Raw genomic sequence first — 14,814 nt, forward strand, 5'->3', positions numbered from 1 at the left:
TTTTAAATTTGAAAAGTAGAAATATTAAATTCCTTAAAATAAAAATACATAAACTAAATTCTTAATTTATTGAAAATAAAAATACTTATAACATATTTTAACCTTAATAAAAATATATCATTAAAATTTTATTTAACAAATTAAAATATTTCAACTAATTTTTTAGGTAATTTATTTTAGAAATGTTGATAAATATATAATTATAAACAATACGACATGAAAGATTAATATTACCAATGACTAGGGGTGTAATTGATGAATGGAGCTTGAATACTTCCAAGCTCAAGCTCAAGCTTAGCTTCATCAAACATTTATTCTTAAGCTCAAGATATAATCGAGCTATTCGAGCTCGAGTTCGATTAAGTTCGTTTACTAATTTTTGACTCAATATTTAAGCTTAGGGTTAATTTATGTTTACGTTTTGAGGGTTTTTTATTTTTTAGGTTTAATTTTTATCTCCATTTTTATACTAATTGTTCTTTTACCGTTATAGTAATTGAAGAGTTTTTGTTAAATTTATGTATTCAATTTCTCAATTTCTTCCGCTATTTTTATTTATTTGTTGCTTAATCAGGTCGATCCTAACAAAATATTTTTTAAGTTGAACTCGAGTAAATTGCAAACATTAGTATCTCAATTACACCCTATCAATTACTATCAAATAAAAAATTAAAATAGATAAAATAAAAAATTAAAATATATCTAAAGATATTTAAAATTTCAAAACTTTTTAAGTCAGCCAAAATCTCATTTACTACTTGCACAAAGTAGATTGGAGCCATTATAAAATTTTAATTACATGACGTTGATTATGAGTAGTTATTAATTACCATAATGGAGCGGAGTGAGTTTTATTTATTAAAATATCTGGCGGTAAAATTATTAACAAATAAGGGGAAAAAAAAACACAAAAAGAAGGAAAAAAATTTAAAAAACTAAAATAACAAAAACAACCAGAAAAAAAGGCCTCTCGCTCTTCATATTTTTTTTTCTCTCTCTCTCTCTCTTTTGTTGGGTGGATGCTGCAAAATCGATTTTTCGTTCTCTCTCTTTCTATCACTCTCTAATTTTTCATATTGTCTCTGCTAATTTTCGGTGGAATCTGTAAGTATTTTCTATTGTGATTTGACTATTTGTTGTTTCGATTAGATTTATCTTGTTCTTTCCAATTTAAAAGCGTTTTTGTCTGGATTTCTTATTCTTTTTTTGTTATTGAAAAAGTTTCACCTGATTTTATGGTTTTAGGATTGCAGAGTTGTCAAAACCCTAGATCTTGCTTGTTTGGTTCCTGTATTTCGTCTGATTTGGGCATTTAGCGGTTGGATCTCGATGTTTTCGTAACCGTTTCAGCTCGATTTCCGAAGATCTTCCCCATTAATTTACGTGAAAGTTTCGGGAGCAAATATTTTGCTTATTAGACCGTTAGTTTTTTCATCTTCTTTTAATTGATTTTGTCGATGGCTTCGAATCCTCCATTCCATGTGGAGGATACGACAGATGAAGATTTTTTCGATAAGTTGGTTAATGATGATGACGATGACATAGGCCCCACCGTTTCAAAATTTACGGAGGGTAATGACTCGGACGAAGCTAGAGCCTTCGCCAATTTGACTGTCAGTGAAGATTTTTGCAGCGTGTCTGACAATTCTGATGAAAAGGAAAAAGATCCTGTGGATGCAAGTCCTACACCAGCTAGTGCACAAGCAAGAGATGACGGTAATGATTCATTAGGATTTGACACTAGGGTGATAGATTCGAATAATCACGGCAATGAAGGGGCGGAGCCGAAGGTTGGATTGGATCTGAATTTAACTGAGAATATTGGATCTATGGATTCTGGGGTTAAGGAAGTAGGGTGGAATTCGTTTTATGCTGATTCTAACGAGAATGGTGTGCATGGGTTCGGTTCATATTCTGATTTTTTCAATGATTTAGGGGAGAACTCCCCAGGGGAGTTCCCTGGGAAAGTTGATGCCAGTATGACAACGTATGTGTTAGATCAGAATTCGGTTAATAGTCATGGGCAGTATTACGATGGTGGCCAAGTTTATGGAGCTTCTACAGCAGATAATGGAAATGAGCAAGATTATAATAGCATTCAGTACTGGGAGAGTATGTATCCCGGATGGAAGTATGACACAAATACAGGGCAGTGGTATCAGGTGGATGGTTACGAGGGGAAATTTCAAGCGACATTTGAGAGTTCAGGTGGTGATGGCAGTGGGCAAGCAGGGGTTTCTTTCTTGCAGCACACAGTTCAGTCTCTTGCTGGGACTACGATGACTTTGGAGAATGGTGTCCATGAGAGGTTGGCAAATTGGAATCAGGTTTCACAAGTGAATAATCGGTATCCAGAACATATGATTTTTGACCCTCAATACCCTGGTTGGTATTATGACACAATTGCCCAAGAATGGCGGTCACTGGAGAGCTATAATGCTTCTGTTCAGTCAATGTTTCAAGGTAGTAATCAACAAATTCAAAATGGATTTGCTTCTACTGATGGGCATTCTCAAAGTAACAGTTATGATGTTTATGGTGAATATGGGCAAGGTGATAGCTATGCGTCACAAAGCCTTGGAAGCCCTGGTGGACATGGTAATTGGGGAGACTCCTTTGGTAATTGTAATGGTCCTAGTTTGAATATGTGGCAACCTGGGACTGTTGCCAAAACTGACACAGTTTCTAGCTTTGCTGGAAACCAGCAACCGGATACATCGTTTGGTTCGAATATGGCTATGAACAACCTTGTAAGTCACTTTAAGTCATCCCATAATGCTCTGCAGGAAGTTCAGTCACTCAATAGTGCTAATCAGGTTCATGCTGAGGCCAATGGAGTTACCGGGTTAAGGAGCTTTATTCCTAGTGAGAAATTCAACCACCAGTTTAATCAAACAAATATAAAGCAAAATGAGCAAATGCATTTCTCAAATGATTTCTATGGGGGCCAGAAGTCTGTAAATGTTTCCCAGCAGCCGCTTCAGAGTGACCAGCAGTTTCCTTATGCTTCTAACACAGGGAGATCATCTGCCGGGCGTCCTCCACATGCACTAGTTACTTTTGGTTTTGGTGGAAAACTCATAGTAATGAAAGATGCCAGTCCTCTGCAGAACTTATCATTTGGTGCCCAGGTTAGACTGCTTAACTTTGTGTATATGCATGTGCATGTATATAATGAAGATCTACTTTGTCCGGCAGAGGCTGGTGAAATTAAAAATAGATTCTCTGAAGTTGTCTAATGTTTGAAATTCCATAAAACAAAAATATCTTTCTTTATTGAAGGTATAAAGCTCAGTTTTGAAGCGCAGGGAAAGCTTATCGAGTTTAAATGCCAAACATGAATTGCTCTTGCTATAATGCTTGTTTCCCCTAATGCTAATGTTGTCTGATTGTGTTTGTTTGAAGGGTTCTTTAGGAGCCTCTATCTCTGTTCTCAATTTGTTGGAAGTTGTCAATGGAAACACAAGTCATTCTGGTGCTGTAGTGACGGCTTGTGATTATTTTCGTACTCTGTGTCAACAATCCTTTCCCGGTCCGTTGGTTGGTGGAAATGTAAGCGGTAAAGAGTTGAACAAGTGGATTGATGAAAGAATTGCCAGCTGTGAATCACCGGACATGGACTACAGAAAAGGTGAAGCTTTGAAGCTTCTTCTCTCATTGCTTAAAATAGCTTACCAGCATTATGGAAAACTTCGGTCTCCTTTTGGTGCTGACACTCTATTGAAGGTACACACTATGATTGTAATTTAACTTCTCTTTCTTAACCATCAGTTCTCGCTTTATTTATTTTTCGTTTTTAGCTTGTAAAGATATCTTGTAAAGATGCCTGTCATGTGATTTTTAAAAAAAAAAAATTCAATCCAATTCCCTTAGGCTTTCTAGCTCAGAATTCACTGAATAACTTATCTTCTGAAGATTTCTTTTTCCAGTTTCAACAAAGTAAATTGAGACTCTTGTTTTTCACTACTTTTTTTCCCCCTTTTGCATGTTATATTTTATTTCATTCTAATTGGAATGTATCCTTTGATAGGAGATTGATACTCCAGAATCAGCAGTTGCTAAGCTCTTTGCATCTGCAAAGAGGAAGGACACACCTTATGACACTCTTAGCCACTGCTTGCAGCAATTGCCGTCTGAAGGGCAAATTCATGTATGCCATCAACTTTATTTTACTATTGTTATTTGTTACTGCTATAGGCTGCTTTATCATATTTAATTTTTATGTATGTTCTAGGCAACTGCTTTTGAGGTACAGAATCTACTGATTTCTGGTAGAAAGCAAGAAGCTCTACAGCGTGCACAAGAAGGTCAATTGTGGGGACCTGCACTTGTCCTTGCATCACAACTTGGTAATCAGGTTTGTTTTCTGCTTCATGCTATTGCCTGGGACTTATTCTGATTTTCATGTATGAGGCAGATTTCAATTGAAGCTTCAATATATCTCTTTACCTTTTCTTTTGGGTGGTGGCTTTGAATCATTGCAGTTCTACATTGATACCTTGAAGCAAATGGCAGTTCGTCAGCTGGTAGCAGGGTCTCCTTTACGGACATTATGCCTGCTAATTGCTGGGCAACCAGCAGAAGTTTTTTCTACTGGCACCAGCATTGATAGCTTGAATGTGTCTGAACAGCATACTCAGGTGATATATTGGTGCATGAAATTCAGCTGTAAAGGTTATTTATCAGGAAGGAGAAATGCATATTGAGAGGGCTACTTTATGAAGACAACCAATATGATCTGATCAGTTTTATGGTGCAATTGATTAAACGGATTGCATTTCATACTTATGATGCTTCTGTTGTGTGTAGCTTTTTCTAGAATGATCATTTGATACTTTTGGCAGAGGAATACCTTATTTGTGGAGAATTTGAGCTTTATTCAACTATTGCTGCCTTTATAATTTGTTTTCTTCTCATTTGATGTCCATATGTTTGAATTTATTTTAATAGGAATGTTTTTGACATGTGAAGCTAAGTTCCCCTGCTATCTTTTGTGGGCAGATTGGGGCTAATTGCATGCTCGATGACTGGGAAGAGAACTTGGCTGTAATCACTGCTAACAGAACCAAAGATGATGAGCTTGTAATTATTCATCTTGGAGATTGCCTGTGGAGGGAAAGAAGTGAGGTGCATTATTGTTTACTCTATCTTCATTTTCTCCCTTTTTGGCTGCACAGTAGTGCTCTCTAGCATATTTACTTGGTGTTTACTATGGGTCTTACTTGAGAATTTTAATTTATAGATAACTGCAGCGCACATCTGTTATTTAGTTGCTGAAGCAAACTTTGAGTCATATTCGGATAGTGCTAGACTGTGTCTTCTTGGAGCAGATCACTGGAAGTTTCCCCGAACCTATGCTAGTGCAGAAGCTATCCAGGTGCTCTTCAAATTTATTTGACCTTCAATTATTGACTCATTATTTTGTAATTTATGGAAGTCTGGAAAACTATTTCAAGCATAGTGTCAGCACTTTGTCATGTGCACCAGAATTTCGGCTGTGATTGATTTACAGTTTTTGTCTGTTAGGGGAAAAGTAATTGAAAGATTCTGCTTTCAAGCAAAGTTGATTAGGCTGAAACCTAAATAACAAATTTGCTGTGCATTCTCAGCATCTCTCTCACTCTATGTATACATGCATGCATAGAACCTACATGTATGTATGTGTATGCATGTACATGATCATCCTAATGAAATTTTTGTAATTTCTTATTTGAATAAAATGTGCAAATCTTTTCTGTTTATGTTTAACTTTTTCTGTTTTTTTCTCACAGAGGACTGAGTTATATGAATATTCAAAGGTTCTAGGAAACTCTCAGTTCATCCTGCTACCATTTCAGCCTTACAAGCTTGTATATGCATACATGCTGGCTGAAGTTGGAAAAATTTCAGATTCATTGAAGTAAGTATATTTATGTTCTTTTTGCTTTTGATTTCTGAACATACTCTACCTTCAATTCTGTTAACATGATGGGGCTAGTTCAGGTACTGTCAAGCCATATTAAAATCTCTGAAAACTGGACGAGCGCCTGAGGTAGAAACGTGGAAACAATTAATTTTATCTCTAGAGGATAGGATAAGAATCCATCAACAGGTAATATTTAGCTTCTCAGTTTTGCTTCTCATCGATTCTTTCTCTAATCATATTGGGCTTGCTTTCATCTTGCAGGGGGGGTATGCTGCAAATTTAGCTCCAGCTAAATTAGTTGATAAATTGCTAAATTTTTTTGATAGTACTGCACACCTTGTTGTGGGGAGTCTGCCACCACCTGCTCCATCGGCATCAAATGGAAATTTTCAAGGTAATGATCAGTTCCACCAACAAACTGGGCCAAGAGTATCTGCTAGCCAATCAACAATGGCTATGTCATCTTTGATGCCCTCTTCTTCAATGGAGCCTATAAGTGATTGGGCAGGCAGGGGGGCTGATGGCAAAATGACAATGCATAATAGAAGTGTTTCAGAGCCAGACTTTGGCAGAACTCCAAGACAGGTTTACACATATCTTTGGTTGAAGAACTATATCTGGTGCCAACTGCTGTGTATCATACCCTAAATGAAGTTAATAAGGTCTTGTTGATTTTCTATTTGATCAGGTTGATTCATCAAAGGAAGCAGAAGCATCCACTACACAAGTCAAAGCATCAGGGTCGGTAGGGGCATCTCGCTTTGGTTTTGGTTTTGGCTCACAGCTTCTCCAGAAGACTGTGGGATTAGTCTTAAGGCCTCGCTCAGATAAACAGGTAGTTCCTTCTTTCTTATTGTTATTATTTGTAATATATCTCTAGTTTTTGTTGGTTTTCTGTTGAATGGGCATGCATTATCACTATTGATGTACTAATTCTTTTATTTAATTTATTTTGCATTCTTATCTGAAGGCTAAGCTGGGTGAAAAGAATAAATTCTACTATGATGAAAAACTTAAGAGATGGGTTGAGGAAGGTGCTGAACCTCCAGCTGAAGAACCAGCCTTGGCACCACCTCCAACCACTGCTGCATTCCAGAATGGAAGGTCTGACTACAACTTGAACTCTACATTGAACAGCGAGGTCTCTCCTTCGAATGGGAGCCCAGAATTAAAAAATCTAACCCCAGTTGAACCTGCTTCTGGGGTCCCACCTATTCCTACCATCTCCAATCAATTCTCAGCTCGTGGACGAATGGGTGTTCGAGCAAGGTACTCCATAAATTCTATTCTTTTGTCATTACGATTTCTCATGTTTGAGTTATGATGATAAGGATCAATCTTGGTGGAAGAAGGATCAGGATAAAGAATGTTGAAAGTAAGATAAGGAAGAAATTTAGAGTTTCATTAGACTTAGACAATAACTAGCTTCTTGCCCAGAAAAAGGTAATAACCAGCTAAGCGATAAGGTTTTAGACAACCGTGAATATGCATCTATGAATTCATAAGCCTATAAGATTTCCCAGAACACTGTTATTGGTGAAACTAAGAAAACAATTGTGGTTTAGAAGCTGAATTTATTTGGCTTTGTTGTGTTACTTGAATCCAAGGGAGTATATTTATATGTTTATGAATTATTGACAGATATGTGGACACATTCAACCAAGGTGGTGGTGGCCAAGCAAATTTATTCCAATCACCTGCTGTTCCCTCTGTTAAGCCTGCAATGGCAGCAAATGCAAAGTTCTTTATTCCCATTCCTGCATCAACAAACGAGCAAATGATGGAGGCAATAGCCGAAAATGCACAAGAAGAAAATGGAACTAGTAATAACCCTACGACATCCAATGCGAATGAGTTCTATGAATCTGCCTTGAATATACAGAAGTTTCCTAGCGTGGATAATATTACAAAAACTGCCAATGGTTTTCCACTTCACTCAAGACGAACAGCCTCATGGAGCGGAAGCAACTTTGGAAATGTAGTTACTCCTAGTAAGGCTGAAATCGGACAATTAGGGGAAGCAACAGGAATGTCTCCATCTTCGATTATGCCGGGTCAAAGGAATGGTAGTTTCGGTGATGAACTACATGAGGTAGAACTTTGAGCCAAGAAATGTCAAGATGTACATATCCAAGTTTTGTTGCTGCAAACACCAAATACAAGTCGAATTATGATTCCCTGCCCACTGCATCTTCCAAGTTCACTTCATCAAAATGGCAGCAATCACCTGAGCTGGTTCGGTTAAAAATGGAAACAAAAAAAAAATCATTTCTTTTGGGCGAGGCTAAAACTTGTTAGACCCTTTACCCCTTTCTTCATTATGTTTTCGAAATTCAGTTGCTTATTTAGTTGTATTATTAGGTTTCATATTGTATTGTTACAGCCCATGGTTGAAGGAGCTAGTTTTGTTTTTGTTCGTTTTGACTAAAAAGCAACGAAAAGGCCGAACAGGCAAACATTGTACAGTCATTTGTTCATTTGTTGAAAAATGGAAACGTTGTCTTGAGATAAAGTATTAGAAAGAAATAAATAATGCCTGAAAGATATCCTCAATCTCAAAGTGTATTAATTTTTTGTCAGCATTACTAATTGTGTAATTCATAAAAAGAGATAACTATTGCTATAGCTTATCCATAATATTACTAAGCAAATTTCTTTTATTATAAACAATTTAATTAAGCTTTAGCAAATTTCTTTATTTTAACTTTTTTATCTCAAACTATTCCGTGCTCCCATTGCCCAAAACATTGTTTAATTATATATATTTTACAAAATATTATTCAATTACACATTTTATCACAACTTTTATAATGTTGATTATTACACAAATTAGAGAAATTATTGTATAAACTCCTTTTACCACACCATCCATGGTCCATTTTTAATTATTTAGTAACATTTCATCAATTTTTTTCATGTTATTACCACATAATTTTGATTTTTTTTTACCTTGAACCTAAACCCCAAATCTAAAACATAAATCCCTAAGCTATGAATCATGAACCTTAAATTTTAAACTCTAAACTCTAAACTCAAACCTCAAACCTAAAATCTCGACCTCGAACTTGAACCTTGAATCTTAAACTCGAGGTTCATGGTTAAGGCTTAAGGTTGAGAGTTCGAGGTTCAAGGTTCAAGCTTTGAATTCGAGAGTCAAGGTTCAAGATTTGAACCCTAAACATTAAACCAAAAACCCCAAATTGAAACCACAAACAAATTATTATAATTTTCATACATAAAACATTGTGTGTTTTTCTAATTACACAATATTAATGAATTACATAAATTGTTACGAATGTTATGTAACACTAATTAAACAAAACATTTTCCAATCATATAAATAAAGAGAGAACTTTACTCAATTGCACAAAACATTATACACAACTCTGTTGATGGTTTTTTTAATTACTTAAAAGATTACCAATTATACAAATTATTAAAATATTCGAAATATTTTGCATAATCACATAAAAATTACCAAATCATAATAATCGAATTATAAAAATTATTACCATATTCGTAATATTTTAAACGAATACAGAAAAAAAAATATTTAATTACACAAATTATTTCAATTAGGGAAGGCTATGCTTGTAAGGATTTTACCCAAATTCCAGCCAGTGACTGTTGAGCCATCATCCTGTCAAAATGAGTCAATCCCTTGAAGCAATCTGAACCGTTGGATCTTGATCCTCTCACTCAACCCCATATCGGTTGCACCGCCGAATTGCTCTTCCATTCCAATTCAGCTCAACCCAAATTCCCTAAAAGCCGAAACGAAAACACAAATTCTATTACTTCAACGTTTACCTATATATTATATTATATATACAGAGATAGAGAAGCAGCAAGTTACAAGTTTCTGATAGCAAAAATGGCTGACCACTCTGATGATTTAGACCAACTTCTTGATAGTATGTTTCTATGTCTAAAATCTTTGTATGTCTATATTCTGTGTTTCCCCCCCTTAATTTTCTGTTTCTTAAACTTGTACATTGAATCCATTGTTTTTTTCAGGTGCTTTGGATGATTTCCAGAATCTCAACCTCACCCGTCCTCCTCAAAAGTATCCTCTTTCTCTCATGTATTTTTATATACATATTATGAACAGTTTTATCTTGTTCCTCCCTCCCCCTCAATGCCCTTTTTATGTTTTAGGTTTAAAATTTTGGCCTTAAGCTAAAAATTCTCATTCTAACTTTATTCTCAAAAGTTAGATATTTCATCAGATATCTTGGATTTAGCTTTTAGCTTTTATATTTGGTTAATAGGTTAGGTGGAGGAGATGGTGAAGGAAAGAAGCAAGAATCTGGTTCTTTACCAAGTGGGGTTCAAGGGTTAGGGATGGGTTTACCTGACTTGAAGAGCAAGAAAAAGGGAAAGCAAAAGGTTTTAAAGGAATCCCATGTCACTGAGGCTCTTGATAAACTCAGAGAACAGACCAGAGAGACTGTAAAGGGACTGGAATCAATGTCGAAACCTGGTGCCGATGATTTTGGTAAGGATGCAATGATGGAGGATTGGGTCAAGCAGTTTGAGGAGCTTGCTGGATCTCAGGTATATTTGCTTAACTGTTGTTTTCTTGTTCCTTTTGAGGCTTTGTTTATCTATCTTATATAGATATTTTTTGGTATTGTAGTTTTTATTGTAGAATGCGTAGTAGATATTGTATGACTCGGTTTGGCTTTGCTGTAGTTGTAATTTTGCGCTCATTAGCTTTAAAATTTGTGAGCGAATCGTGTCCTTCTTCATCCTTAATCCTTAATCCTTATTCCTTAAGTTGGAGTCTCACTATTGCTAGTATGTATTAGAATGTTATCCAATTATTTGAGTGATATCTATCAGCTTGAAGGTTAATCGTCAGCTCTGGATACTGTTCTTCTGTTGCTAGTTGGTTATTAAGACAGTTTCATTTTGTTGGAGAGGGAGGAACTAAGTTAGATGTTGGGATACTCCTCTCTCAGGAACACTTCTAATTTACACAATAATCAGTACAAGATTGGCTTGCCTTGTGCCACTTTTCTTTTGCTTATCTACTTTCTTCTTTGCATATAAGAAATGTACATTATATGACTTACATCATATAGGAGTACGGTTATGTCCTTTATATCTGCTCAAAGTACCTCCAATTCATGGGACTTTGAAGTAAACCTCCTCCAGCCTCCTCTCAACCCACTTCCTGTCTGGCTAATAGCATTTCATGAAAGGAAAGGGCAACTTTTGTTGATGCATACTGCATGAGAATGAGATTCAATCTAAGGGCTTTGGCTGTATGAACAATTTTCCATTTTTTGCAACATAGGAGGCAGTGGGAAAAGCCCTAAGAGAAAGGTCCGCTTTAAGGAGGAGGTACTTGTGTTTTAGCACTCATCACTCTTAGAATTAAACATGGCTGGCAAGCCCGGCGTGTTATATGCTCGAAGTAAATAGTTTTCATTGGTTAACATGTCCTAGTTGTCTTGCATCTGAAACTTCCAAATTGTTGAGTTCTATAGCCTATTGAGTCATCGAGTAATTGGGTTATAAGTTACTGATTGTTGTTTGCATATACATACATGCATATGGACATATATTGCTTTAAACAATCAAGGAAATACTTTCATTACTACACATATTTTATCATCTAGTATGTTGATTTTAGTTCCAGCATGTCTTATCACTTTGTTTAGGATTTAGGTTTCATTAGTAGCATATGCTAAGGAATGATAATTATTCTTTTGGTTTGACCAGGACATGGAATCAATTGTGGAGACTATGATGCAACAACTTTTATCTAAGGAGATTCTTCATGAACCTATGAAGGAAATTGGAGAAAGATACCCACAATGGCTAGAAGAGCACAAAGCTAATTTGAGTAAAGAAGAATATGAACGTTACTCCCGCCAATATGAGCTGATAAAGGAGCTTAATGGAGTTTATGAAAATGATCCTAATAACTTTACCAAGATTGTTGACCTGATGCAAAAAATGCAAGAGTGCGGTCAGCCACCAAATGATATTGTGCAAGAGCTTGCTCCTGAATTTGATTTATCCAATCTTGGCCAGCTGTAAGTGCTCTTATCATGTGCAATATTCTGGTTTTTGCTCAGCAGACAGCCTGCCTGTCTTTTATTTATGAAAATTATTGCTTCTTTCCCTTGAGTGTTAATATCTAGTGAAAGGTCATTTGGCAAGATAAAATGATATAGGGAAGTGGTTTCCTTAGGATTACCATAGAGTAACTCAACTAATGGATCAATTGTGTTGATATGCTGAATATTGGGATGAAGGTAATGGCTCTTAGTGCCTTACCAAATTCCATATGTTTCTGGGGTAGGATGGCCTGAAGTAGTATTTTGCTGTTGTCGACTTGACGTATGGAGCATTTTTCTTGTATATTCTTAGCTAACAAACACTTTTTACTCTTGCAGATCCCCAGAGATTCTCAATTCACAGCAGAACTGTTGTATAATGTGAGGCAATATCCTGTTGCAGACTATGTTTCTTTCTATTTAATAGATATTCTTTCTAAGTTTTTGGGAAATAAAGTATCTTTCCTTCAACTTTTTAAGTTAATTGATCCTTCAAGAAATGACATGCTCAATATTTTTATCCTAGTTTATTGTTAAAGCTTATGTATATGATTATGCCATGGGATATAGTTATCAGTAATGAGCAAGGGTTTGTTGATGATTCATGAAAATGGGCATGCTATATAGGCTGTTGTGGGAAAATCAAAGCCCTTATAAATTCTTATAATTTTAATAATGGACAAATAGGGAAATGTTGGTGGTCCTACGCTCAGGTTAAAATAAAGACAAAACTTTCAAGTGTACCTAAGATTCTTCACCCAATTTTGGGAAAATTTGTTCTCTTTTCAAGTGAGACCTGAAGTCGTGCCGTAACCTTAACCATTGAACCCCAAGCAATAGGGGCATAACAAAATGCATAGCCGAAAACAGCTAACGCTCTTGTAACTCCATCGGGGTACCAAGGACACGCCATCACCAAAAGTGACCCCAGAACCCCTATCAAAGGAACCAAAATTGGAACCGCTGGCGGCAAAAACGAATTAATTGCTACAGATGAAAGAGCAACCGAGCCAAGGAAATACAATGTCCACCCTACTAATGGATGAATTGTACGAGGAATGATGGCGAAGGGAACTATATAGGCTACAATAGTTGAGGCCTGTTTGCATCAAAGATGAGCTTTTATCTGTGTTCCGGTAACACAGCTTGGAGATGCTGGGGCGAGCTAGACGTGTCATCGTGATGATTCCGAGAAAGATTACCGATTGGATCATCACAATGGGCATTTCAGCTGCATACCTGTATCGTATAAGATCATGAAACTCAAAGCAATCGTTCGATGGCTATATAGGCTTTATTTATCTATCAGTGTTTCACTAGTTTTACATATTATCATACACTAGAGTTTGGCGACTATTTTGATGCCATTGAATGCCTAAGGGAAGGACAGGCCAAGACCACCAATACCATGGCTTCAACCATGGAGCACCAGGAAAAGTGATCACACTGTTAGGTCTACATGGTACTCTCCAACCAAGTTTAAGATCTGGATAATATTAAAAATGAAAATCACAGATATCATTTGAGGTTAGATTTGTAGCTCAAATCAAAGCATTATAGATTAGACCATCACTATTTTACTCACAGTAATAGGAGGCATCCATTTGATAGCCCATAGGAAGTCTGTGGTGCCCATCTAAGGTGGTGCCATTTAGGTGGGGATAGAACATTGGCTGGTCCAGCAAGTCAGGGAAGTAGGCACCAATAAACCCCTGGTCTGCACCATCAGGGTTTGCTTTACCAGTTTCCAGTTGATGAATCATGTCTTTGAATACCTCCGAGGATGGCTGCACATAAAATACTTTTTAGAACCCAAAGCTGCTTTTATGGAATTTAGTTGAAAATTTAAATTACTACCTGCAACACAAAGAGGCCAGTATGAAAGATGCAGGGGTTAATGAAGACAGAACAAAACTGGCCACATTGGAACAACTCATCAGTTTTGTGGAGGAAGAGATTGTCAGCACAACTCTGTCATAGTCCACTAAACTCCATGCATATAATTTGTTCAGTGTTAACTTGAATCTCTGTTGACCCTTGTAAGGGTTATTAATGTTCTCCACTCTCACCACCTTTGCCCCGTCTTCTTCTTCTCTACAGAAACACAACAAAAACAGAACCTGTAATCAACTTCTTTTTATTAGAATAAGGAACACTGTTTGAAATAAATATGTTGTTGAAAAATAGACAAGTAAGAAGCAAAAAGTTAGGAAGACTTGCAGAGCACGAAGCCAGCGGAGGGGAACGTCAAGGGAGGCAATGGCGATGAGATCAGCGTCCACTTGGAGCCTAATAAGCGATCTGATCAACACACGTGTTGCCACGTAGAACTCATAGTCTCTGGGCGTCCCCATGTACACCATCGTTGCATAAGCGTTACGGTGCTCCTTATTCTTATGTTTCAGATTAACCCCATAGAAGGCTGTGGCCTGCACCACCCCCACCATCACTACCATCACTCTCATTAGTTCAACCACCTCTTTTCCTCTCACCCCGCTCTTACCCATTCTTTTCTACGCCTTCCTATGCTGTGGTTTACAAATTTTCTTTTCTTTTTTAACAAAAAAAAAAAGAACACAGAAAAAAGAGTAGATATAACAGAGAAGGTAAGCTCAAAGCATGTAGAAATGGAAGAGAATAAAAGGCAGTAGGATTATCATAGGAAGGGAGGAAGCAGAGAAGGTAAGCTGCAAGTTGGCATTAAATTTGAAGCTTTATTTGGTTGTAAATACAAAAATGTTGGGAGGTTTTAAGCGACCTCAAGGTCAGACTCAAGAGAACATATTTAGAAATAAAGATAATATGTAAAGAGTTTCAACCAGGGGCGGAGCTGCGGAG

The 14,814-nt window shown here is 36.6% G+C and overlaps 2 protein-coding genes and 1 pseudogene across 3 annotated transcripts; 2 read left to right on the forward strand and 1 right to left on the reverse strand.

The window, feature by feature from the left end:
• The first annotated feature begins 935 nt into the window (after positions 1–935).
• LOC107934089 (protein transport protein SEC16B homolog) lies at positions 936–8,458 on the forward strand. Of its 2 annotated transcripts, none has more exons than XM_016866437.2 (14): positions 936–1,104; positions 1,246–3,131; positions 3,406–3,726; positions 4,031–4,150; positions 4,235–4,357; positions 4,485–4,640; positions 5,002–5,127; positions 5,243–5,377; positions 5,772–5,899; positions 5,983–6,091; positions 6,167–6,490; positions 6,594–6,740; positions 6,876–7,174; positions 7,547–8,458. In XM_016866437.2, exons 2-14 carry the CDS (start codon positions 1,458–1,460, stop codon positions 8,007–8,009), a joined length of 4,125 nt encoding a protein of 1,374 aa, XP_016721926.1. In that variant the 5' UTR covers positions 936–1,104; positions 1,246–1,457; the 3' UTR covers positions 8,010–8,458. The 2 variants fall into 2 exon arrangements, with proteins under 2 accessions (XP_016721926.1, XP_016721927.1); XM_016866438.2 differs by having other exon boundaries at positions 1,254–3,131.
• A 1,030-nt stretch (positions 8,459–9,488) lies between these two features.
• LOC107934061 (peroxisome biogenesis protein 19-2) lies at positions 9,489–12,501 on the forward strand. The gene is made up of 5 exons (XM_016866408.2): positions 9,489–9,819; positions 9,923–9,971; positions 10,177–10,462; positions 11,636–11,952; positions 12,316–12,501. The coding sequence occupies exons 1-5, from the start codon at positions 9,780–9,782 to the stop codon at positions 12,359–12,361; spliced, it is 738 nt and encodes a 245-aa protein (XP_016721897.1). The 5' UTR covers positions 9,489–9,779; the 3' UTR covers positions 12,362–12,501.
• A 139-nt stretch (positions 12,502–12,640) lies between these two features.
• LOC107934076 (putative glucuronosyltransferase PGSIP8) lies at positions 12,641–14,483 on the reverse strand (annotated as a pseudogene).
• Between the last annotated feature and the right edge of the window lie 331 nt (positions 14,484–14,814).

This window comes from Gossypium hirsutum, chromosome A08 (genome assembly GCF_007990345.1).
Source record: "Gossypium hirsutum isolate 1008001.06 chromosome A08, Gossypium_hirsutum_v2.1, whole genome shotgun sequence".
Classification (NCBI taxonomy): domain Eukaryota; kingdom Viridiplantae; phylum Streptophyta; class Magnoliopsida; order Malvales; family Malvaceae; genus Gossypium; species Gossypium hirsutum.